The sequence below is a fragment of the Strongylocentrotus purpuratus genome, unplaced genomic scaffold (assembly GCF_000002235.5).
Source record: "Strongylocentrotus purpuratus isolate Spur 01 unplaced genomic scaffold, Spur_5.0 spur5_scaffold_9, whole genome shotgun sequence".
In the NCBI taxonomy this organism is placed as follows: Eukaryota; Metazoa; Echinodermata; class Echinoidea; order Camarodonta; family Strongylocentrotidae; genus Strongylocentrotus; species Strongylocentrotus purpuratus.
In genome coordinates this window covers 11,812,035-11,839,279 of record NW_022145615.1, presented here as the reverse complement: position 1 = coordinate 11,839,279, position 27,245 = coordinate 11,812,035, and the positions used below count along the sequence as shown (strand labels likewise).

The following is a 27,245-nucleotide window of genomic DNA, read 5'->3' as shown; positions in this document are numbered from 1 at the left end:
TTCAGAGAGAGAGAGAGAGAGAGAGACAGACAGACAGACAGACAGAAAGATGTGAAAACGGTCAGACGTTTAAAGAACGCTATTGCAAAAACTATACCAAAAAATAATTCAACTCGAGGGCAACTACTATATGATATCGTAATCCGGTGACCCAGGTTCGAAACCAAGTCGATGCGCTAGTGACCTGTGGTAAGGCATTAATCCTCATTACCAGGTCCCTCGGAGAGGACCTAAAGCCGTCGGCTGTCTGGTTGCTTACTAACAAGCATTTATGCTTTCTTAGCAGTCAGGTAAAATAACCACCATCACCAAATATCATGTTCAGATCATGTGACATGTCATTATAATAATTGCTTATTGAAATGCGCAAGGCTATTATTGCCTCAAGCTTTTTTGTTTTGGTCTTTGCCAGCGTGTTAAAGAGACAATTTTATCTGATCTATTTTGCTTGGTTATGTAGAGAAGCATGTATTCATAATTATGATAAAGAACCTATAGCCAGTGCTACCATTCCATTTGAATGTACACAATAGACCAGCATTCCATAATACGATTATTGCTATTGTTACGTCCGATTACCCATCAAGCACTCTTTCTCACCCACGTAAAAATACAAACCCGAAACTGTGCGTTGGAAATGGAAAGTTGCTCCGTCATTGTAATGAACATTTTTTTTCTCCCTTCGACGAATGCTGTAAGGCTAATAGCTAGTAGAGTTTAATGAAATGTGATGGTCGCCATAGCAACAAACCAGAGAATCAAATTCGTCCGAGATGTATATATAATGTGAAACTCCTCTGCATGAAGTGGGCTAGAGGTCTAACATTGCTGCTTTCGTGTAAACGGCATCTACTGTATATTATGAACAGAGTCACTTAAGGGGAAGTCCTCCCTGATATTCAGTTGGATTGAATACAAATCAGAAAAAACGAGAGAAATAGATGAGAATTTTAGCATAAAAATAAGAAGTTTATGACTTTCTTTAAGTTGTAATCAATCAAAAACAACTCGTCATCGATGTGACGTATTTTTATAGGGCCTTTCCCATTTGCTCTGTTCAGAAATGAATTTAATTTCTATTTTTTAGCTATTGATAAAGGAATAGTATTTTTGTCTTACAGGGTTGTATAAAATCATATGTGCGATTATTACATATAAGGTGAATATATAATATTTTCTTGAAGAGAAAATTTACCTTTCTTGCTTTTGGTGTTGTATGGAGCAAATCGAAGAGGAACTCGCACGACTCACAGAGTTGGCAATTTGTGTTTGTCGGATTACATCTTTTAAAAAAAAGATAATCATACTTTATCGGATTTTGCTTAAACTATCACTGATCTGTTTTTATTTATTTGTTATGCTTCTGTAACAATCAACTTAATCTCTGGGTGGACTTCCCCTTTAAATTATTATACCACACAATTTAAAAGCGATCGTCTGGAAGGTTGGTGAAGCACAGTGAGAAAGTAGTTGGTGTTTTCCCCGCCAAAACGCATGGGAATAAGTCACTACTTCTGCATGGCTCGTTCCTTTAGCTTCCTGTCTTTTTGTCATAACTGCAAAATAATGATTGCTGAATATCGAGGTTGGGTTGAAGATAGAACAATCTGCAACCATTCGTCCTGGGGTTTTTTTGTATCAGAGAACATGGACGATTTGTTTTCTTCTTACTGAACATTTCAAACGCGGGACTATAGTTGAATGATACAGAAGCACTTAAGAAGTATACTAAGTGTTATATTCGACTCCATATCGCGCAGATATGAATACAGAAATGGACGAGATAAGTGTTCAGACACCTTTCACTTCTGCATAACTGAATAAAGTTGAATTGAATGGAAATTTATTGGTTTCTTCATGAATGTCATCATTTCAAACTTTTTCATGCGTATGAATATTATGTAATTGATACAATTTGTCATGTAGTACATAAGCAGAAAATGTATAACAAATAATGAAGTTAAAATGCTGAATAAATTATTGGCAACCATTTTGTTCCTCTATTAAGAAACAAATGGTTGACATTCAAGGACTTTCATTTCAAAGTAGCCTAAAGTTCCGAATAATGACAATGATATTTTCATGAAGATTATGAATTGAATTGAATATACTCGAAATATATTTCTTTCAAAACGTTAACGAAAAGGTTGAGTTGTGGGAAGAGGTGAAACATGATTTGTGAACGTTATCATCGTATTATGCAAGTGTGGAAGAAAATCAGATAAAAAATATTCCCATATACATTTTCTATGTCCAGTGCTTGTAACTTTACCAAGACTGGGCCAAATTTCTTATCATGTTGATGATTACAGGCCCTTGCAGTACACACCAATACTTATATGCTAGATGATCAACCTTTTCTGATCGATTCCACAACGTTTCTTTCACAATGCAATCGCATGACCAGAACTGAACTTTATCTTGAAAATGTCTGATCTTTCTTAAGACGATAGCTACATTGCAAGCAAATGTGGATATCAGGCAAATCAATAGATGAATTAATCCAATGTGTTCTTTGGTGTGATTGTGATTTTAATTAATGTTTAATATTCAGTATTCATTTATCTGCATTTTGTTGGCCTAAGCAAGTCATTTATATCATGATTTTTCTGTGACAAATCAGCCTATAGTATTATAATGAAACACAATCTACAAAACTCTTTTATCTTGGAGTCCATCCGGGGCAGTTTCCACAATTATAATGACGAGTTAAACTTTTTTTTCCATCTCTCTCTCTTTCTTACCCTCCCTTTCTTTCCCCTCTCTCTTACATTGTCTCACCCTCTCTCTCTCTCCATATTTCTCTCTCACTCTCTGTCTCTCTCTCTCTCTCTCTGGTCGATCATCTCTCAGCTCGTCCGTGATTTTAACGTCAAGGTGGCTATCTACCGAGAGAAACTCATCAGCATCGCCGACTTCGGGGACTGCTCGCATTTCCGACATGAAGTGCGCCGCTACAGACGGAAATGCCTGGAGGCGGCCAAGACTGCCAAGACCAAACTGTACCCACACATGCGAGGGTGAGTTAATGCAGGGGTCACAGATTTAAAGGTACACAATCGTGGGTACTTATTGGGTATTTAACACCATTCGGATAATATCCACCACGTAACGAATGTGACGGACAGAGTTTGGCCAACTTGATTTCACTGGGTCGCAATAATGGCGTATATTCTTTTGTTTTGTGCTTGCCCAAAATTGGCAAAATTCTGTGTATAGATGGCGCTGGTATTATGACATGCACCGCGCCCTCTATCAACCGCCCTATGAAGAAATGTCATCATCATTGAATTACCCCCGAACCCGAAGACTCTCCGAGAAACTGGGGATATCTCTTGGTGGGGCATCCAATTCGCTGTGTGCGAGATTTGTACATCCAAATTGTATTTCCACCACAGTGTCAGCGAATTATGACATACTGCACATTGAATCTGGCGACAGTACGTCTTTAAAACTGTGGGAATTTTCTTTGCGTATTGCGTCATAATTCGCTGACAGCTCACTTGGTTTCATTACCTATTAATGTATTTACAAATCTCACACGAAGCGAAACTCGCTGGCCCACCTGGAAATTACCCGAGCTTGCCTTCTACTCTCGGAGATCGTTCGGGAATTTGCGATGATGAGCTTTCCTTACTGGGCGGTTCTCCTAAAGATAGCAAATGTTTACTTTCGGTCACTGATAACACCCACTATCGGAAAACGCTCGGATGGTGTCGAATTCCCCATGACTAGGCCTGATAATATTGCCTTTAAGGAAAGACATGAAAGAAATATGAAGAAACACTAATCAATTTTAGAGGAAATTAGATGATGCATGTGAAGCTCACTTTCCCAATTTTATTCTATTCCTGGGCTGTTATGTGACAATGACGACATTATTTAACATTATTTTGATCAATTTTAGGATGAGAGTAAATGGTGAAATAAACACAACCTTATTAATTTTCAAATGCTTGTAAAGGCACTGAATTTGTTCAAAAACAAATGTGTTTTCGTTTAATTTGGAAAAGTGGGGAAAGTGTTTTTGCATTTCTGTGCTGAATGCTATTCGAACATGCGATTGTGTAAAAATATCCAAACTGCTGCACATTTTGAGTATTTGGGTTCCCGCGGCGTTTTCGATGTCGTCATGTTGTTGCAAACATTTTGAATTGTTCGCCGTAGCCCCACAAACGGCTTGTTTAGTCAAAGGCCTATATCTAACCAGAACAATGTGTCTAACACTATTACCTTGGCCAGTGCTGGGTGCCTATAAATTCAGTTAATTGTTACAATATAACAAAGATATTTTATATATATATATATATATATATATATATATATATATATATATATATTTTGTACATGTATGATGGATAAGGAAACATTATAAAGACAATTACCTAATTCTTAATTCCCCATCTTTTTCTCGTTTTTTTTCTTCTTCTCGCGACGTCGCGTGCATGCAGGTGTCGAACAAGACCGGAGTTCGAGAGGTTATTCATTCAGCTGACGGGCTGTATGGAGATGTATGTTAATGAGATGATTAAATCACTTATTCTTCTGCAGATACTACCCGTAGACGCCCTCAGAGGTATGTACACCAGTCATTTCACGTTTAATTGAAAATTCAGAGGTACACGTACTTGTCACCATTATGATATCGCCATCCATTATTGTTACCTCGATTTGACGACGGCCTACTGATAATCAGGAAAAGCTTGTCTCTGTATAGTTTTAAGAAAAAGGGTCAATACGTAGAAAAGGAAGAAAAATATAGAAAGATATACAGAGAGAGGGGGAGAAAAGAAAAGAGAAAGAAAGAGAAAGCGAAAAGGAAAGAGAAAGAGAAAGAGAAAAAGGAAGAGAAAGAGTAAGAGAAAGAGAAAGAGAAAACGAAAGAGAAAGAGAAAAGGAAAGAGAAAGAGTAAGAGTAAGAGAAAGAGAAAAGGAAAGAGAAAGAGAAAAGGAAAGAGAAAGAGAAAGAGAAAAAGAAAGAGAAAGAGAAAAAGAAAGAGAAAGAGTAAGAGAAAGAGCAAGAGAAAGAGTATGAAAAGAGTAGAGAAACAGCGAGAGGAAGAGAAGATGAAAGACAAAATGGAGAAAGAGAAAGAAAAGGAGAAAGTGATAGAGAAAGAGAAAGTGTATTAATGTTTTTCTTCAGAAGTAAATGAACAGATAGATTAAATAGAGTTAAGTGTAGTTAGGATAACTTTTTAAGAGTAGTATAAGTCCGCAAGTGCACTTCACGTTTTCCAAGTACTAGTGGTGATGACTATTTTCAATAGATATTGTAGTTAAGAAACCATTATTCGTCTTTAACGTAAGTTCCAAATAAAGCCATCGAAGAACTATTAAAAAAGAAATATTTATCGTTCAAAAATGGAAATCGGATCAGAATAACCTTATTCTTATATTTTCCAGACAGATTTCATAGTTTAAACCTGTTATTCATTGAAATAAGCAGATTTTCCCCCTTCTCAGTGACCTGATCAATGTTTTCCTCTTCTAGAGAAATATTTATTCTAAATACCTTTTAGTGAAGCGCTATGATAATAGAAGCGCGATTTGACATGCAGAAACAAAAGGCGTGTATGAAAATAGGTCACCCAACTCTTTTCCCGTCATTTTTTTCTTCAAAAGAAAAACATAGATATTCTTGTTTTCTCAAATTAAATTGCCTAAGGCATTTAATGTTCTCCTTCCTTCCTCTAAGTGCATCTTCGCTCTCATATTAATGTAAGAAACGCTAAAAATATCATCCTTAATACCCATCTTCTTGTGCCGAATGGGTACGTAATTAGGGAGCAAACTTCAAAGACGTTTTTATCGAGTTCTCTCTCCCTTATATTATTGTTATTATTTCAATCTAAACGCAAATATTTTGCCAAGCAGTTTAAATTAATTAAAACAGTGAAGATATAATTCCATGAATCCCCGAATGATATTTGTAACCATCTCTCTTCTTCTCATTCAGGTAAATGGTGTAATCGTAAAATATATATTTTTCGGGGTATACCTGTGTGTTTTTGCCGAATATTGGCATAATCAATATCTCTATTTTCGTTATCTATAAATAGAAAAGTAATTTCGGACATAACTTTAGGTACGGAAGGCAACGATTAGTATGGGGCTGTACAAAATAAATAAATACAATTTCTACCCCCAAAAAAAGAAATCCTAAGATTGAAAAAGAACATCATTTGCAGGTCTGGCGGGGAGGGGTGTAAACGCGTGTGCACGTGTGCACATACAATTTCTGAAGCGTCGGTTTTCAATACTTAATTTGCGTGAAAGAGCTGCCCTATATGGTAGTTTTTCGGCGGTTGTTGTCCGGCGGTAGTTGGCCTGGGCGTGGAGTTGTCCAGTGGTAGTAGTCCGGTGTTGGTTCAACCAGACTGCAGTTTTCCTATAGAATAAAATAGGCCTACCAATGCTTCTTAGTTTTTGAATGTAGGACAACGGTGCCTCTGACAACCGCATTATAAGACAACCGCACAGTATCACACAATGTTATTCACGCAGTTATACCTCTTCATATCACCTTGCAGACACATTGTTTTGGCCGACATATTGAATTCGTAATCTGTACAAAGGACAGCATCAATTTGAAGATAACTAGTATGGACTGTGCTGTAGTGTTAATAAATGTAATTTATCATCGTAACGTGTATTTAATGTAGTTTTTTTTTTATAACAAAGCTAGAAACTAGAAGATCTGGTAGGACTGTATACTAATGAAGCACATGTATGAAGTAATGAGTAACTACCATACTAAGTTATTGCCTTGTCTGAATTCGATTTCTTGTATTATGTTTGTTATATACAGTAACTGTTTTAAAGAGAAGGTTCAGTTCTGGGAAGAGGTGAAAGATAATTTGTGAGCGTTATCATTCTTATTATGCAAGTGTGGAAGAACATCAGATAAGACATGTTCCCTGAAAAGCATGGCTCTTCAAATGCCTTCATATTCTAAATATGTCATGTAACATCGTAAAACGCCAGGGTAGGATTTTTACGCCACGTGTTCGTGTAGTCCCATATACATCTGTCTGTGTACAGTGTTTGTAACTTTACCAAGACTTGGCCAAATTTCTTATCATTTTGATGATTCCAGAACCTTGCAATACACACATATTCTTATATAATAATAATAATAAAGTAATTTTTATATAGCGCATTATAATAAATTCTCTATGCGCTTTACAACAATCAAATATACAATAAATTACATGATTGATCTAAAGATTTAATTATACATGAATTAACAGAAATACATATCGTATACAATGATGACAAAATAAGATATAATATAAATGATATAAACTTATGAACACAATTATAATAGTTAAATAATTACGATATTTTATTGTAAGGAAATAACATTATTTGACATAAACTAGCATATATATAATTACAGACTATTGGGTGAACATAAATGTTTTCAGAAGTGATTTGAATGAGTCGACTGTCGGGGCGTTACGAATATTGAGGGGGAGGTTGTTCCATAGAGTGGGTCCATAGTAGCTGAGGGATCTTTCGCCGTAGAATTGAGTATGGGTGCGTGGGACTTGTAGGAGACTTTGTTGCTGAGATCGGAGAGTGCGGGCAGGAACATAAGGATGGATTATCTCACATAGATATGAAGGGGCTTTGCCGTGGAGTATTTTGTATGTGAGAAGTAGAACTTTGAAGTCTATTCGTTTTTTTACAGGTAACCAGTGGAGACGAAGGAGGATGGGTGATATGTGGTCTGACCGTTGCTAGATGCTAGATGACCAACCTTGTCTGGTCGATTTCACACCGTTTCTTTCACAATGCAATCGCATGACCAGAACTCAACTTCATCTTTAAAGTAACAGGATTTCATGGAAGACCAGATATATTATCACTGAATTAGCTACACTGTTCTTTTAACCCTAAAAAGGCCGGGCTATTTGAGGTCTTAGTACGGCCGGGGGGGGGCATTATGGCCCCCCTTAAGATCTCGGCCGCGAAGCGGCCGATCGCCGCGAAAATTTGCACGCGTGTCAAGTAAAGTGTATAGAAGAATATGATAATTTCAATTTTTTGAAAAATTTACTAATTTGCATATTTATGGTAATTTATGCAAATAAAGTCATAAAAATCATATTTTTACTCATAAATCATATATTATCATATTTAAGCATTGTTTTTTTTCACTACATATATTCATTAGACCATTCTGAATAATAATACGACAAAAAAATATTGAAGAGCCAGCTTATTCCTTATGTTATCCCTTGTTTTGATAATTTCTTATGTATTTCATTGTTTTTTTAACTTATGTATTTCATTGTTTTTGTTGTTTTATTTCATTTCTTACTACAATTCAACTATTTTTAGTCCCCAAACAACCATCTAAACTTTAAACAAGACCCAATAACCCATGTTTGATCTGTTTTTTAGGAAAAATGACTTTTCCATATGTTTTGTACACAAACCACGAAAATGAGCGATTTTCGGGCTGACATGCAAAGACAAAAGGTCACGTGACCTTGTAACCGTAGGTCCGATTTTCAAAAAAAATTCTTTAAAAAGTTGCGCAAGACTCGAAAGAAAAAAGTCAGCGAGCGGTGTGGCGCCATCCATATATGCGTTCCCGAGTAATCACAAAAATCGTGGAAGGGGGGGGGGGGGCATAATGGCCCCCGGCCTTATTAGGGTTAATGTGGCTGTGCACAGGGGAAACGCGCTTTATTTCGCATGTCACGTGTTTTTAATTTTACTTCGGATCTGAATTTCGATGCGATTGCCCCCTCTCTGTTTTACTAAACGATTTTAGATTTTTGAAATTTTACGTGGTTGTGAAACGCTCTCTACACTCTGATAACTCAAAATGTTAATTTTTCCGTTAAACAGACGGAGGAGTGACAAAACATTAAAACAAAAATAAACTTTTAACATGCTGGATCCAGCATGTTGAAAGTTGAATCCAGCATGTTTAAGGTGTTGCTATGGCATTTTGAAGAATGTTGTTACTCTTCAGCTTTAAAAAAAAAAAAATTCATTTAACATTTAAGTTGTTAAAGTTTAACCATATATCCTTCCGCTTCAAAAGAGGGAGGAAGAGAGAGAGAGAGAGAGAGAGAGAGAGAGAGAGAGAGAGAGAGAGAGAAGAAGAAGAAGAAGAGAGAAGAAGAAGAAGAAATTAACGTACTAGGCCTACCTTGAAAAATTGAAAACAAAATTCTACCATAATACTGCAATACTTAAATCCTTTTTGCAGCCAACATCATCTTCTGTAGAACTTTGCAGGAATTACGAATATGTAATGTATGTCCTATCTGTGAAATTTAAACTTTAGCAGTGTCCTAATATTCAAATTATGCAAGGAAACCCGTTTAATTGCTAGACTTCACTGTCAGACACTATTGAGTGACTGACTGGCTCTTTTCTTCTTTGGTAAAACGAGCTGTAAAGGATACATTAGCATTTGTCTACATCAATAACGCACTTCTTGTAATGGCCAAAATTAAACTGCTTGAATCTTTGTGCAGCACAAAACGTATACCATTCGGTACAATGATCTGAAAATCAGACTATTACTTACTGACTTGGTAGCACTTAAGTCGATTTGACAAGTAATAGTCTTTATTTTCCCACTTAAAGACATTTTCAAGCCCCCTTTTTTTAGGGAAGTTCGAAATTAGTATTATCCTTCAAATGACATAGTAGGCCTACCTCTAATGTAACTGTAAAAATACTGTTCCTCACCTTGTTTTCAATGGTTTCCATGACGATCAGCCCAAATAAAAGCTTTGCCATTGTATGTGGAAACACCTGCAAAACGCAGTTCGCTTATAAAAGACATATCAGTACCCCAGTACAATCATGTATATATATATGATGGAGGGAGAGAAGATTCTGGGTTGCGTGTGACCACGCGAGCTGGATAAACTCCCCATACGGTTGTCTGGACAAACACGCACTTTGAATTGCTTTGCTATGGACCCGAATGTCCGCTTATCTCGGGTGTACGCCACGGCACTGCAAACCAATCAATCAAACCAAACCGGTCTACATATTTGTCTTGCATGCTCGATGTCGATTCAACAGTGTCCTGCTGCGAATGTCGGAATGAAAACAGAGCACCGTATTCAGACTTTGCCCTTGGATAACGTGGAATGGGACATACATAGAGAAAAAGTGAATTGACAGTTTCGCTGCTCCTCAATCACTGTTGATAAAGAGCATCAGCATAATAAGCATTGACAGATAATTATTAAGTGTCTGTAGAAGATTTCAAGATATTTCAAATTGACGCCATAATATGGGATGAGCTTTGCATCCTATATATAGAACTGATAATTATGCATCCGATTAATACGTTTTTTTCCCTCCCGCCTTCCAAAGCTGAAAATCTATAAAAGCTGTTTGTTTGTATGTAATTGCAGTTTTAGAAATGAAAGTGTGTTCCCAGCGAATGAACTTTTTAAATCTTTTAGAATTAGATTGCAGTCTATGTTTAACCACACATGTTCTGGAAGCCGCCTCCCGTCCTTGTCATGATCTTTTTAGCGTAACGTATTTTTTTTTAATAGTATTCTTAACCCTATTTCTGACTGAAAAACAAAGCCTATATAGTTAAAGGGTTAAACCTTGTTAGAATCAGGCCTTTCAGTAAATGTGACCGCCGTTGTGTTTTTGCAGCTGATGCCGTGTATATCAATTGAAAGTTCAGCCGACTGGTTCAGCAGCCCACGCATTATCTACGTAGCTACCAGGATGGATACGAGACAATTATCCTCTTCAAAAGCTCGTCAGCATCAAGAATTAATCAGTGTTTAGACACATTCACTTATTTTCTCGAAAGCCTGGAGATCAGGTTTCACGTTCCCAATTCAAATCACCTCGCTTTACTTGCACAATTTAAAGAAGAAGATTGAGTTCTTGCGAAGATAAAAAGTCGTGAGCTTTCTCGTTCTTTCTTTGTCATAAGAGAGAGAAAAAATCATAATAGAAATATCCCCGTATAGGAATTTGCCATTCAAATTGTCCTCATATTCGAAATAGTACGAGAAATAGTTAAAGTTATTTTTCAAATCAAACTTTTTTGCCATACGTGTGTCCAGTCCCATGCTGATGTGTGCAGTGCATGTCGTTTTTTAGTAAGAATAATATCATATGCGAAATAATTTATGTGGATAAATAGTTGTGAGATGGATCAAACTTTCATGCCATATACACGTGCAGTCCAATAATATTTTCTGCACAGTGCAAATGCAGCAAGATTGATTCAAATTCTTATCATTTTGATCTTTCCTAAATCTCAGAGTACATACATCAATCCTTGCATACTGCATAGTAAATCGTTCTCAAAGAGTTTTTAAAAACAGTTTCCTTGACAATATACATGATGTAGTCGCATGGGCTTGTACTCAACTTTATCTTTAAAGGTAAAGACCAGTATTGGAAACGCCCCAATTTCAAAAAATGAAATGAATATGTTTTTGACTAATACATGATGATAAAAAAAATTGCCGGGAAACCGCCTACTAATTGATATATTTGGTAAATTAGTTTATCTATTGGTGTGTGGTGAGAGATAAGCGCACGTGTCGCGCACGTGTGCGTAGTCTCATATGCATCTTTCTGTGTACAGTGCTTGTAACTTTACGAAGACTGGGCCAAATTTCTTATCATTTTGATGATTCCAGAACCTTGCAGTACACACCGATAATTATATGCTAGATGATCAACCTTTTCTGGTCGATTCCACACCGTTTATTTCACAATGCAATCGCATGACCACTCAAACCAACTTCATCTTTAACGTAGCACAAGACAGTCTCTACCTGCGTCCTTCTCCGTACACGAGTGAACGAGCCCTTTCTCGATGGTAATTTATGAGAAAGAAAAGACGTCCGAGGAGGAGAAAAGACAGAGGATGTAACTCTAGCAGTCTTACTGCCCGAGTCCTCTCTAAACACGGCTTTTAAAGTGAAACTAAAGAATGAACTTCCCTTTACCGGGGTAAGATGCTCGAGTATGGGTGACGGTGGCTCGATTACCGGCCGGGGAAAATGGGTAAAGCGATGCATCTATCTTCATTAAAGACATAAATTGACAGTTCTTCTAGGAAGGAGAAAAGTCAAGACCTCCTCTGCCCTCCTACTCATTTTTAGAAATGTTTAGGCAAAGGCGGTGTACAGTTTGGGTTATTTTCGCTAGATTCTTATGGTTGATACTCAAAATATCCAACGTATCAAAAATGATAATAGGTCACATTCATAACGCGCCTTATCACAAGTTTCTAGGCGCCAAATACATTTAACGTTTGCTCGTTTACGTTGTTTGCTTTTTAACTTTGAAAATTAGTAAATGAGACAGTTAATTGAAATAAATTTTGCAGCAATTAGCCATGATATACTTCATATCGATACTGTCAATACATTTTTTTCTCTTATCCTCAAGCGAGGTTTTTATTTCCATAATTTCAATACATATTTACATTAATAACTCAATGATTGAGTGAAATATAACATAGGCTAAAACTAAAATACTGTCAAGACATAGAATATCAACTTAAAGGAGGAAGCCTTATCTAATCGCACGAAATGCTGGATGTTGCGATCTAGACTTATTAAGAATGTATTTAGTACCTGTCCATAAAGGTCACAAATGATATGATTGTATATGTATTTTAACTTTTGTTAACAACATAGATGTACCTAGTTTGTGTGTTACTTTCTATTATGTTGAAAACTTCAGAAATAAAATTAAACAAACAATCTAACACGGTGACACAGAAAATGCGGCTATTACAGAATTTCTACAACTGGCATTAACATTTTGAGGAAGAAAACATAGGCGACCCCAAAAGACAGATGGCTTGCCATATTGATAATAATGGAAAGGTTAGGGTGTACTCTAGTCCTGCTGCTTGCGTATTACCGTGTAGAAAACATATGCACTATCCCCTCTCATCCATATGGAACGTCCCGGATGGTGTATTTGGCATCAGATACAACACGCACTACAGGTATGCTGGCGCGTGTTTTTTGTTTATAGGAATAATCCGAAATGTTGCGTTTGCACGCCACAACATAGTATGGATGTGCTACGATGTAGCTCAGCAAGGCAGGAAGAGTAGATGGTGAAATTCAATGCAATATTCGGTCGATATTTTGAGCTAGTACAGCCAGCTAGTATTTCATTCTGCTGTATATCGAAACATGTTCTACACCATAACAGGGAACGGAAACAGCAGTCCTTTATCGTTGATTGATACATTCCACAAGAGCCCCCCCCCCCCTCCCCGCGTAATCGGTGGCGTGTCCAGGATTTTCTAGGGGGGGGGGGGCACAAGCCTGCAAATCCTTCGAAAAAAGGTCATCACATGAAAAGATCTATTTTACTCTAGTCGTGATCTGAAAAGCTCCCCTCACCCCCAATTTAGAAAGTTATCATATTTTCAGGTTCGTAAGGATCTGAAATGGCTGACGGGGGCACATTAAAGGGCATTTTTTTTTAAATTTCATGTACACTGAAGATATCATATATTAGATTACCACGAGGCACCCCTTGTTGCCACCCCCCCCCCCCCTCTGTATCCACCCCTACCAAGTCATCTTGGTTGTCACTCTATCTTTAAGCTCTACTTCAAGTGATGATTTTCTGTTTTTAGAGCTTTGTATATACCCACCGGGCAAAAGTATACTTTGCGATACATGCGTATACTGTAGTCTAGTTTTAAAGGGAATCAAGAGACTCGAGTTACGTGCCGAGGTGCATAATTAACCGAAATGTCTAACTTTGATACGCCCCTGATCGTGGAAGCCGCGTCGATCCCGCGCTACAAAATTGTGTTTCCGATCTGCCTTAAAGGAGGTTAACATCTTCTATAGATAAGAGAATCAACGCGCATTGTAGATCATTCGGTTTATTTAATATCTAATCTGCAATAATGATATCTGCAACTGATTATAAACGTGCAAACGGTTGTAAAGGCAACTACTACAAGTAGCTATTTACTTTACGAATCATTTCCTTTTGTATTGTAATGAGATACAGGAGATAGAAAGAGAAAGAAAAAGAGAAAGAAAGAGAGAGAAATGGCGCGAGAGAGAGAGAGAGAAAGAGAGAGGGGGAGAGAGAGAAAGAGAGAGAGAGAGAGAGAGAGAGAGTGAGAGAGAGAGTGAGAGAGGAGGGGGGGGGGGGGGGGGGAAGAAAGGGATAAACAAAGCAGGGAGTAGAAGAGAATGTGTATGTTAATGTGTATATAAAAAAAAGCGTTTGAGAGAGTTAAAAAGAGGACAATATAGAAATAAAGATAAATTAGAGTGAGACAGGAGGTAAAAAGGGTGGCATAGTGGAGACAAAAGGGCGAGTGTCCTTTAGTCAGATAGATACGTAGGTAGGTGAGGTAGGGAAAAAGACAGAGAGAGAGAGAGAGAGAGAGAGAGATAGAGACAGAGACAGAGATGGAGATGGAGATAATAAGATCATAATAACCACGATTGCGCTAGGCCAGGTCGATGCATGCAGTCAGCGAATGACAAAAATGAGGACGCGTTGCCATGGCGACAGCGCTTAACCTCGCAAAGACAACACAGGTGTAATTCGCATTGCTATCATGATGTATGTTGACATTATAACCACATTATGGATTTTGATCAAGAAACATGAGCAGGTGCAGGCACGATGGAAGCGGTTTGGTTAGGAAGGGGCGTTAGGAGAGGAGAATGATGATTGTGGAGGGGGTGGGGGAGGGTTAGGAAGGTGATGTCTTTCCCAACCAACTCATTCATTTGTTATTTCTCCGACATGTCTATAGAATTGTAAAGCATCGCTGTGTTATTCACATTTTGTAAGAAGGGAGAGAGAGTTGAGGTACATATTAACCATAAATGCAGGAGTGTGTGAAAGATATGTTTTAAAATGTCTATAATTTCATACGAACAAACAGTAGAGATATTTTCAAACAGAATACGGTAAAAGAATGATGAAAAGAGAAGACAGTTATTGAATAAAGATTGTGGAAAAACATAGAGAACTCAGAAAATAGCGAAAACGTGAAATAAAACAGAATATAGAATGGGGCACCAAGGAAAATGAAATGGAGTATTAAAGCAAGATGAAAATAGAATATCACTTTGAACTGAAACAGCTTTGTTTATGATGATAGGAGAGATGATTTTATATACGAGGCGTTAATTTGAGATTGAGGACAAGATGGAAACGTGGTATTGGTCGAATCGATCGGCTGTTGGGTTTTATAAGTTTAACGAATGACGAGGTGGTAGTATTCAAGGCAGATCCAGGCTTCTTTGACTGAGGATGGGAACCCACATATGTATCAAATATTCTCTGTCAAAACAAAAGCAAAGCTAAGGAACAACAACAAATTTAAAAAATGAAGACAAAAAAAAATATTTATATATCTATATTTGTATATATTTAAAAAAAATGTATTGACAGTCGCACTCAATTTAGCCTGAGTATATTTTGACCGGGAGGAAGGGGTAGAATATTATCCATGTAATACTGTGAAATTTACTTTTCATGAAGGCTCGGTCTGTCTTCCTTGTTTCTTTGTTTTTAAGGATCATTAGTATATTAAACCCACCACTTTTAAAAATTGAAATGCGTATAATAATAGGAATGGTTTTCCCGTTAAGTTGATTTTAGAAAGCTCTTGCGATTGTGTCATTTTGATATATTTGTTTATTTTGTTTATTTTCTTGTCTATGACAGTGCCTGGTGTAGTAGAAAGTTCTGACGTGCCTAACAAAGGGAGCTGGCCGGCGGGGAAGCCCCTTTCTAACACCGTCCAGGGTTCGGATAGACTGAAAGGAGGAGAAAGAACGATCTCCGAGCACATGGAAGACTCCATGGTCATTGATGCCCCCGTCACCATCAAAGACGACCTCGAACAAATATGCGTGTAAGTGGCAGGAGGGTGACGATGATGGAGTTGGATGGTGATGATGATGTTGGTGATGATGATGATGATGATGAAGATGATGATGATGATGATGATGATGATGGTGATGGTGATGGTGATGATGATGTTGGTGATGATGATGATGATGATGATGAAGATGATGATGATGATGATGATGATGATGATGACGATGTTATGTGGTGACGGAGACTTTGATAATAATGATTTTGATAATGTCGATGATGATGATGAGCAGGAAGAGGATGTTGATGATGATGATGAAGATGATGATGATGATGATGATGATGATGATGATGATGATGATGACGATGTTATATGGTGACGATGGCTTTAATAATAATGATCTTGATAATGTCGATGATGATGACGAGCAGGAGGAGGAGGAGAAGGAGGAGGAGATATGACGTCTTAAATGATGAGGATGATGAGGAGGAGGATAAAAATGACAATGACGATGATTATGAAGATGACAAGTATGATAATAATGATGATGACCATGACGACGACGATTATGAAGCTGATAAAGAGGAGGAGGAGGATGATGGTGGCGATTTCGATAATGAGGAGAAGAATTGGATGACAATGTTTTTTGATGGGATTTCAGATAGACTGAAAAGAGAACGAACGATCTCAGAGCACATGATCATTGATATGCGTGTAAGTGTCAGTATTGGGACGACGGTAACGGTGATGATTTAGTTGTTGTTGATGATGATGAAAGTTATAGATGTCTATGATTATGGTCAGGGGCGTACGCAGGATTTTTTCAAGGGGGGGGGGGGGGTTTGTGGTAAGAGGACACTTTTTTTTTTGGTCTCGAAATTTGAAAATTTGAATTTTTTTTTTCGTTAGTGGGGGGGGGGGGGGTAAGGTCACTTTTTTTAGGTCAACCATGGGCATATTTTTTTAAAAATAATTAAATAAAATTAATAATTTAGAGAGGTTTACACACATCAATATACCTCCCCTGCGTACGCGCCTGATTATGGTAGTATGGTAGAAGCGATTTTCTTTCTTTTTTGTATGGGGGGGGGGGGGGGGGGAGTGACGATCAAGTACTGGGAACTAGGTAATAATGAGAATGACTTTGAATTGTGTTGTTATAGAAGCTGCAATCTCGTGGCGTTGGTGGTTGTGATGGTAATTGCGGTCGTAGTCCTGCAAATTTGGCAGAGCTATGCATTCGTAAGTAAGGCAGAATATGACAAGTGTGTATACGTAGAGCGACTACAACAACATCAAGAAAAAAAGGGGAATTTTTTTTTTAAAGGAGGGTGAACGGATTGACAGTTAGTCATAAGAATGGAAAAAGGAGTGTTAGCAAAATAACTACAATAAAGAAACATTTTTTAATAAATAAGAATCTCTGTATAAACAGAAGCAAAGAGGCAGTTTAAGATAACCACAGAGAATGGTTTTGTTGTTGAAAATATTGGCTGCCATCAAAGCTGGATCACGTGATATTCTCGCACTTACCATCCTCGATATTTCACACACTGAGCTTAAATGTGTTAAAGGTAAAGACCAGTATTGGAAACGCCCCAATTTCAAAAAATAAAATGGAAGCTCTCATTACCAATCAAGTGAAAGAATATGTTTTGACTAATACACGATGATAACAAATTTGCCGGGAAACCGTCTACTAATTCATATATTTGGTAAATTTGTTTCTCTCATGGTCTGTGAAAGATATAGGGTAGTCCCATATACATCTTTCTGTGTATAGTGCTTGTAACTTTACGAAGAATGGGCCAAAGTTCTTGTCATTTTGATGATTCCAGAACCTTGCAGATGCTAGATGCTAGATGATCAACCTTTTCTGATCGATTTCACAACGTTTCTTTCACAATGCAATCGCATGACCATAACTGGTCTTTACCTTTAAATGTGTTAAGTATTACTTTGATATATTTCTTTTTACAAATTCATATTCTCTGACTGTTTCTCCTCTTGCTACAGAGACATACGGCATGTACAGGCCATGTTAAGAGAGGTCGATCAGAATGAGTTACTTCCAAGACTACGAACTCCAGGTAAGTGAGACTCAGTCTTTTGAAATTCGTTTAAAGGGAACCAAAACAGTCATACTAAGTCACTTTTATTGTAAAGTTTAAGATATTTGAATAAAATCAGTGAAAGTTTGAACAAAGTCAGGCAGGGAATAAGGAAGTTATAGCTTTTTGAAATAAATTCTTTTCTTTATATAAATGTTTTGGTTCACTTTAAACGATTGTTGTGAACCCTTTTACTCTGTAAATATAATATGAGTGGAAATCCACTTTTCCTAAGACAAGTTACGGATCACTTTGTCTCGAGTGGAAAACCACGCTAAAAATAGTGAAATCCTCTTCAACCACTTCTTATAAGTGGATTCAATCATAAATTATTGCTTGCGAAAAGAAAAAAACATTGGAAAGAACGCTGTATTGTCGTGTATTATCAAACGTTTCACCAATCCCCTCCAAATGTGATGTTGAATCTATTTCACATGCAAGCTTCTAGATATCAGATATGCCTTGAAATCATGCTTGTGTGGATTTTTGTCTTAAACAAGCTTAAAATACGAACAATTCTCACCCGACTTCTTCTAAATATTTCCAGAAATGTCGATTATTCTGTTGTAAATATGTATTATTCAATATTTCAAGGAGAGATGTGGAGTGGCAAAAATTGCACTTGAGCCGAGGGAAAAAAGACAGAGATAGTGTCCAAAGTGATTAAAAACCCCATTAATACACATTTTAAAGGAGAACTGTAACCCTGAAAAAATGCATTAAAAACTCCCTAAGTGTTTTAGAAGAGAAGGGATTGTATCGGGAAATATTTCTATACCTAGGATTAACAAAAACATCCCGAACATCATAGGTTCAATCCCCTATTTTGCAATCACTGATTTTAATATTGGCGCTATACAGTAAACCATAAATTTAATGGGAATGTAACTGTGTACGAGAAAGGTGGAGAAAAACAGTATTAAAAATGGAATCAGTATTAATGCTCTAACAAAATGGTAATACTTTCATACACTCATCCTAAGAAATATTGTGTTTTCAAAATGAAGATTTTGGGGAGCTATCGGTCTATGAATATGGTATGATAACAATAAAAATGAACACTGCCCATTTTCTAATTTTGTTCCTGCTATTCTCAAAAGGTATTTTAAAACCACATATTTTTTCTGTTTTTGAGTGTGGCTGAGTATAACATTTTTGGAGACTGAACTAAATTTTGATGCACGTCTATGTTAATTAAGGAAATGAGTTACGTGTGGAGAATAGGTAACTTGTTTACTCTCTGCACAAGAGCTCTTATGTCCGGACATTGAAGCTGCGAGAATCAGGAATGCCGGTGCGGTGAGAAGGAAATATTATAAGAGGTGGAGGAGAGAAAGAGAGAGGGAGAGAGAGAGGGAGAGAGAGAGAGAGATTGAAAGAGAGAGAGAGGAGTGAAGAGAAGAGAAGATAAGAGAATAGGAGAGAATAAGAAAGAAGAGAAGAAATTTTGAGAGAATAAGAGAGAAAAGAAGAGAAGGAGAAGGAGAAAGAAATTAGAGACTGAAGAGAGAGAGAAAGAGAGAGAGAGAGAGAGAGAGGATAATAAAAGAGACCGAACAAGATGTAAAGAAGGGAGGAAAGGAGTAAACCGCAACGAAAGAAATTCGCTAGGGAGATATAAAGACAGTACAACACTCACAGATTGGAAGATGGAAGGAGATAGGTAGAGAGAGAGAGAGAGAGAGAGAGATGGCTTTGGGGAGGGGGGGGGGGGGGGGGAGGGCGGTAAGTGGTAAGTGGTTTTTTTATCCCTAAAATAGTGCTTCGGAATTGGTTTAGGAAATGGAATAACGGGAGAAAATTTAACATCTAAATTTCTGTAATTGCCCGAAAGTTTTTTCAAATGAAACATCATAAGGATTAAAGAGCAATTATCACGCTCACACAGATATCGACATCAAGCACTTACAAGGAAAGAAAGAAATAATCTTAGTCAAACATATACAGCCATTATCTCTGGCAATGTTTGTGACATTTAATGACCAGACACAAACTTTTTTATCTACTCAAAATTTCCAACCATAAGCAGCAAATCAAGTTGAAAAGAAAACAATGAACATCTTTTAGTTCACGGGTATTTTGATGGAAAGCTGTACCTTTAAAAGGCGATTTCACGGGTTTGTAAGAATGCGCATTGGCGCTTAAACCCAATGCCCTAATACAGTGCATTTATGGGTCGTTAATGGAATACTCCTGTTTGTGCAGAACATATAACTGCAGGAAGCGATGAGCAAATACAAATGTATGTCACCGGGGATTAATGTTATTGAGGGCGGCATGGCGCCCTTTTATCTTCATCTCTTTCTCTCTCTCTCTCTCTCTCTCTCTCTCTCTCTCTCTCTCTCTCTCTCTGATTCTCTCCCTCAACCTCTCCCTGAACTTATTAACGGTTATGCTACGTACGTGTAATTCTATGGATAGATGATTTGTTAATATCATTTGCCGTTGGCAATGCCTTAAAAGCTCTCCGTAAATTGCATGGCAGTCGCAGAAAATAGACGACCCAATTTAAACGGAATGAATTTCGTGCCCAAATGAACTAATAGTAACTAGCCTAAATTACCATGCTATTCAAACTACGCCTTCAAAACAAAAGTGGTCTGTATGGGTATCTGGATTTGATGGGAAAGCCTGAAATTTGCCCGTTAAAGTTCTATTTCATTTGAACAGGCAATATGCCAATTGGAAATTGAACCGCACCATTTAAATTCAAATTGCCTATTGAGTTGATTATCCCCGCCTATTTTTACCGTTTTCCCCTAATGGTATCGAATGTCAAATTTATGTATCAACTGCAATTTTCAATTTACTGAATGCGGAGGCGTATATAATACGTATCTCTGGACAGTTGTTATGTCTAAATGTCATTGTTTTAAATCAACAAAAGGCTAGAGGCTATTTTGGAATATTTTTCTTTTGAAAAGTTGAATGGATTCTTTATTCAGACTCATTGGAAAATTCAGATAATAATTATATCAGATGCTAAATGTTCATACAATCATAGATTACCAACCAACATTACAATTCATCAGGTGTATTTTTGTTTCTTAATCGAAGGTGACGTTTTGTGAAATAAAACAATTCTATCATGTCTATTCCTAGTGTTCCAATAAAGCTGGAGAAAAAAAAAAGGCTTCGATAGTGTCTCGAAAACCAAACTCGTAGTATTAATTGGATTTTCTCTCTCAATTACATGGCAGATGATCCTTTGATATGATTCGGAATTAAATTCGTTAGGGATATGTGAGAATCATATTTCAAGTTATTTATAGATACAAGTACACCGTTAATGGCTTAAAAACAAAAGCACTCAAAAGCGTAAACACAATGATGGAATGCAAGACTATATCAGACATTAGACCCACGAGAATTCTCGTAGGTGCTTGATCAGACTTACTTTCTTTTACTTTTAGCACTCAGAGCAAAACCTCAATCGAATACGTAATCATGAATTAAAGCCGTGTAATGAAATAGCTCCCGAGATCACGATTTTGTCTTTCAAACCAGTTAGCGATAGAGATAGAAGATAAGTCACAGAGAGAGAGAGAGAAGGGGAGAGAGGGAGAGGAGAGAGGGAGAGAGAGAGAGAGAGAGAGAGAGAGAGAGAGAGAGAGAGAGAGAGAGAGAGAGAGAGAGAGAGAGAGAGAGAGAGAGAGAGAGAGAGAGAGAGAGAGAGAGGGAGTGAGAGAGAGAACGAGAAGTGTAGACGGAGAGATGTACTCGCATCGCTCGTTATTAAATGCATTAATGTAGCGAATATGCAGTAAGCAATTCCGGCGCTTTTTCAATTGCCTAGTATATTGATTATTCATGAGGAATAAGAAGAAAAGGGAGGGGCTGGAAATAGAAGGATGCAGAATTAGCTACAACTTAATGATTGAACCTTGGTTGAACTACGTGCATTTTATGATAATATACTCCTATTTGAATTTCTCGGAAAACTATAGTATTGTTATACCAATTAGTAATACCTTTCTTCCTGAATATTAGTAATCGTCTCGAAAAATACAATGCACATTTAATTATCATTCCTATGATTATAAATGAATTTCCCCCAAAGACGTAAACAAAGGTGCGGCCTTCTTTCTGCTTCATATTTCATCTCGGTACTTTGTTCTTATTTTCCTCTTTGGGTCACTTAATACCTTAAAACTACATGTCTTTCTTCAGGGGCGGATCGACGATTTTACAGCCGGGAGCAAATTATGAAGGGGGGGGGGGGGTGAGGGGATATATATTTCCCCTACTTAAGATTGCGTTTTTTCGGAGGAGGGGATAAAACAAAATAGGTACGTACTCTCGTGCCCCGGATCCGCCAATGTTCTTTTTAACATGATGTTTGGCCAACATAATAGTGTCTCTGTTATAATCTCATAGTGTATACAAAACTTTCAAATTTACTCGATTTGCTAATAATTATGTTTCTTGTTATTTTGTCCTTACTGTACTTTCTTTCTCTTTCTCTCACCCCCTCTCTCTCTCTCTCTCTCTCTCTATCATCCCCCTCTATCTCTTCCTTTCTTTTCCCCCCTCTCTCTCTTTCTTTCTTTGCCCCTCGCTCCCTCTCTTACCCTCTCTCTCCCTGTCTCTCTCCTCACACACAGATGGTAGTGCATTCATCTCCGAAGTTCTTCCTGTGAGCGGCGTGGGCAAGATGAGACGAAGGCTTATATGGTGTTGCTGTTCTAAACAATTATAAAGACATAATCAGCTAATCCAACGTCAACTATCTGGGGTTCCTAAAGAAGCCCTTTGCTAAAAATATTCGACCAAAAAGAACACATGATTATAACATTAAAATGGACGATCTGGGACATCCAAGTAGACTGCCCGCCCGCGAGACCAAAAGTCCAAGAGACTGAAAACCTATACGACTGCTAGCCTTCGAGACTGACAGCCTTTGAGACAAGACATCCTTCGAGACAGACAACGCCGTTAACCTACAAAAAGTTGTCAGAAGACCCACGAGACAAGCCATTGCACATCTGGCGGGTTATCAGTCTCTTTAGCCCTCCTCGTGGACACCAGAAATCTTACAGAAGTCTTGAGACCAATACTATCGGTCTCATCGGCTTTTGATCTCATGGGCTGTCTCTCTTATGGCTTGATCATCTTGTGATCCGTCGGTCTCATCCCAAAATCAACGGGTGCTTAACGATAGCAAGCACGGGACAATGAACACTGTTTAACACGACAATGACAACGAAGGGATGCCTCCACCAACGTAAATTCTAAGTATACCTTCTCTAACACAGCTCAATAAGTCAAGAAGAGACTACCGACACGTCGCTATCAAATAAGCGAAGTTTTCCGTTGGAAGACTGAACAGTATAAGGTCGATAGTTCTGGTGCTGAGGAATCATAATCATCATTACTTCATCATCATGTTAATATTATTCTCTGTCTTACACGAGATAAAGATGCTTACTAGCAGAATTGTACCCAACAAAAGACTTAAACAAAATGAAAGTCATTATTGATGAACACAACGCAGCTCTCGGGAGGTACAGAATTATTTTTGCGAGACTCAAAAGCTATTTGATATTTTGTGATGTAACATTAGGTTGCCTCCTCTAAAGAGAGAAGAAAGTGCATTAAGTGAAAATCAATAATCATATCGTTTTAATTTTTTTCAACGGATTAGCAACGATTTGGTAACGTTATGAAATGTAAATAAATTGAATGTTAAAGCAAGATGTAAATATTTCAGCAATAACGCGTTTCCACGCATGTGCATCACTCCATTTATATGTATGTTCTATTCATGTTGTTGTGTAGCTAGTGTGGTAATATTGGTTTATTAAGTTAGCTATAGGAGAATAATGTTCTTGCGCTCTATTGTCTAAAGTTTCAATTGAAAGAAGAAATTTATACCGGTGTGGATGACTACCACATTGCCAGACTGGCAATGCCAGTGATTGTTTAGTAAACTTAGCAGACAGGAAAATGAAATTCACACTCATTGTAGAAACATAGACAATTGGGAAAATAATACAGTGACTATATTAAACATTGTTTGCACATGGGGTTTGTTTAAAAGAATGTGTAACCACTGATGCAAACTTTGGTCTCTTTAAAAGGAACGGTAATAGTGCATCAGTGCGACCACTGAATGAATTTAGAATCGTTTCAATGCGTCGAAATCTTGTGATAACATCATTTACATATTTTTGTCATTGTGTGGTACACTGTGGTCATATTCACAGTTCAATCACATAGGTATCTCAGTGTAAACACAGAATAGATTTGGAATTGTTTATTTGCGTCTCCCATGTGAAAATGCTGTTTACATCGTTTTTACATAGTGTGACACAGTGTGGTAAAAACTGTGGTAATCATCACAAATTAAGTCAGATATTATGTTCCGGCTACCTATCACAGTGTGACCAAAGTATGGACTGGAACAGGCTCATCGTGTTGGCATTGTGAAAACAATTTGTTCACACCGTTTTGACACTTGTGAAACACAGTGGTAAACTGTGGTTATGATCACACAGGGAATCACATACATATGTATGTATCTTAGTGTGAACACGATAAAGATTTGGAAACATTTTTTTTGCGTTGACTATGTGAAAACACTGTTTACACCGTTTCAAAATTGTGTGACACTGTTTGGTAAACTATGCTCATGATCACAGATTAATACATATAACAGTGTGACCAAAGTGTGCACTGGAATAGGTTCATAATGTTTGCATCGTGTAAATACTGTGCTCACAAATTTTTTACACTTGTGAAACAGTGTGGTAAACTGTGGTCATGTTCACTGAAGAAAAAAACGCCATTACAGTGTGACAAAATACCGACTTGACATCAGACTAGGAAAGACTTCTTTTTGTATTATAATTATCCCTTATATTTCTCTTCACGTTGACACTGATTAACATGTTTGAATCTCCATTTGATAGCTGGCAAATGTAAATCTCACAAATCAAAGCTACAGTAACTGTTTCTGTGATCTCTACAAACAAATTTCGTTAAACAAAATTTGTACTGGGGAAAAAACGCGCATTATACAAGATACATGGCTGTCAACAAGATGCCCAAACACTGAATATGGTTATTAAACGTGAAATAGTCTGTTTCAGCTGGTCTGATATTAAAACGGTATTCACAATGGAACAGACAGAGCATATCAATAGCTGAACATAGTATTTTCAACAGCGGGGTCCTTGTACCAAGTTACGTTTCGATGTACATGTATATAGTATTTTGGATAATAATGTGCATATATATTTATCATGGTCATAAACTTCTATCGTTAAGGACCAAATGTACAAGTAAAACATTTAAGCATAGATATTTTCACTCGTCATAAATCATATTGTCAGAGAAATAGTTTTGTGGATTGAATATTACTGAAAATTCTTTGACAGTAATGAATGTGGTAATGTTTTGGCTTGCTGGTTGTTAAGACTAATGATTTTTATATCAATACAAAGAAGACGAAATAGGATAAGGGAAATACAGAAGCCAGAAGATGAACTAGATGAAGATGAAGTAGAAAAAACTCATTAATAAAATCGGTTAATTTCCTAAAGATCTTTGTTTGTTTATTCTTCATATCAATATACTCGGATAAATAAATGGTAAAAAATGTAGGGTCAACTAAAAGTAAAATGGTCAAGCTAAATTGCTTTGTAACAAATCTTCATGAGCAGTATCCAGATGAGTAGTTTTTTTGACACGTGCCTTTTAAACTACAAAGATTGTTAGTGATAATTTATGAAATCAGTCAATGTAAAAGCAGCAGGCCATGTACTCAAATCAGTGGAATAAAACTTTTATTACAAAAAGCATTTAGATGAAATGCGTTTAAAAGCAAGTGAGTGGAAATGAAGTGCAAGACATATTCTTTATGGACATGAACAAGAATAAAAATCAATGTTTTATTAAATGAGATACTATAAGGCTGAAAACACCAATCTTTCTTTTATTATTTCATTATGCTGCTTAAAAAGGAGGTAGCAACATCAGTTCACTGGATCATTACTGCATGTGGACAAACATTTGGTAACAAAGACAAGCACGATATTTCCAACTGCTGACTATCAATGTTTGTAAAGTCAATGAATTATCCTTGGTAAGACAACAAATAATGTTTGTAAAAGAGGAAAATATTTTGGTCGGGAACTATATTGTATTTATGTCAACCCGTCTCATCTGTATATCTAGATTTACAATTAATAACTAAATTATTCATACCCTTAGAAAGTTTTGTAATATTTTAAGTACCAGTATGTGAAAAGTTGATTTGTCTTGTTTTTGTTTATTGAGAATATGACATATTAAAGCTTACGTCTAAAAATGTTCAACAAAGGTCCTGATTCAACCATTCCTCATTTTTTTTTGAGTTAAGGAAAACACACAAAAAACATTAATTTACAGGAGGTATGAATAATTCACTTAACTGTATGTTATGGTCGTGCTATGCAATTCAAGAAGGAAAATGAAATCATCGCAAGAATAATCCCATTTGATTATATTCCTACTTAGATTGACATTCCCAAATCATATATCATCTAATTTTGTAGAAGCATCAGTGATATGACCATATCGTCTGTTTGGAGCCAGTAGGGTGTTAACTGGTATACTTTAACAGAGAGTTAATGCCCTTCTGGCGACAAACATACCATATATCCCCTTACTAAGGAGAACAACTGCATTTGCAAAGATTCAAAGAGATATGTATGCATTCACATCTCTATCTGTAATTTGAGGGAAAGACAATATGTTGTAATTTGGTAATGTTAGCGACCTAACCTGCAGTGATCCGTTTCAAATGCGTATAAATAATGATGAAGTGTACGGAGGTGATACGCAAAGAAGGAAACTTGAACTTTGTTTATGTACATTATATTCTTTAACTTTAATTACATGACAATTCTAGATGATAAGAGCTTGTGCTCTTTCTGTAGAAAAGATATCAGTAATAGACATGATGCACTGACTGAATAAAGTAATAAAATGAAAAGAATAAAATGAAATCCCATTCTGCTTATGACTTCTTTTTTATGTTTTTTCTTTGCGTAATTCAATTATTTCATATCAATGTGGTGGAACTAGTGAAAAGCAAGTGAGTAAAGTAAGGTATGAACATATAGTTATCTGGTATCCCAGTTTGCTGCACAAAGATGGCAAGAGCTTAACTACTGACAACTATACAATTAGACAGAAAGCTTCTGTCTCTGATATCGATGGTTGTTCCGCTGAGATTGCATCTGGCTCCTCTGACCGTCTCTCAACAAATGTCAGTTTTATTCAAGAAATGACCC

The 27,245-nt window shown here is 37.0% G+C and overlaps 1 protein-coding gene across 1 annotated transcript; it reads left to right on the top strand.

Annotated features, from left to right (window-relative positions):
* Positions 1–2,851: 2,851 nt before the first annotated feature.
* Positions 2,852–22,697, top strand: LOC115920720 (regulator of G-protein signaling 7-binding protein B-like). Its single transcript, XM_030977235.1, has 5 exons — positions 2,852–3,020; positions 4,452–4,576; positions 15,703–15,892; positions 17,873–17,946; positions 22,572–22,697. The coding sequence occupies exons 1-5, from the start codon at positions 3,013–3,015 to the stop codon at positions 22,664–22,666; spliced, it is 492 nt and encodes a 163-aa protein (XP_030833095.1). The 5' UTR covers positions 2,852–3,012; the 3' UTR covers positions 22,667–22,697.
* The last annotated feature ends 4,548 nt before the right edge of the window (positions 22,698–27,245 follow it).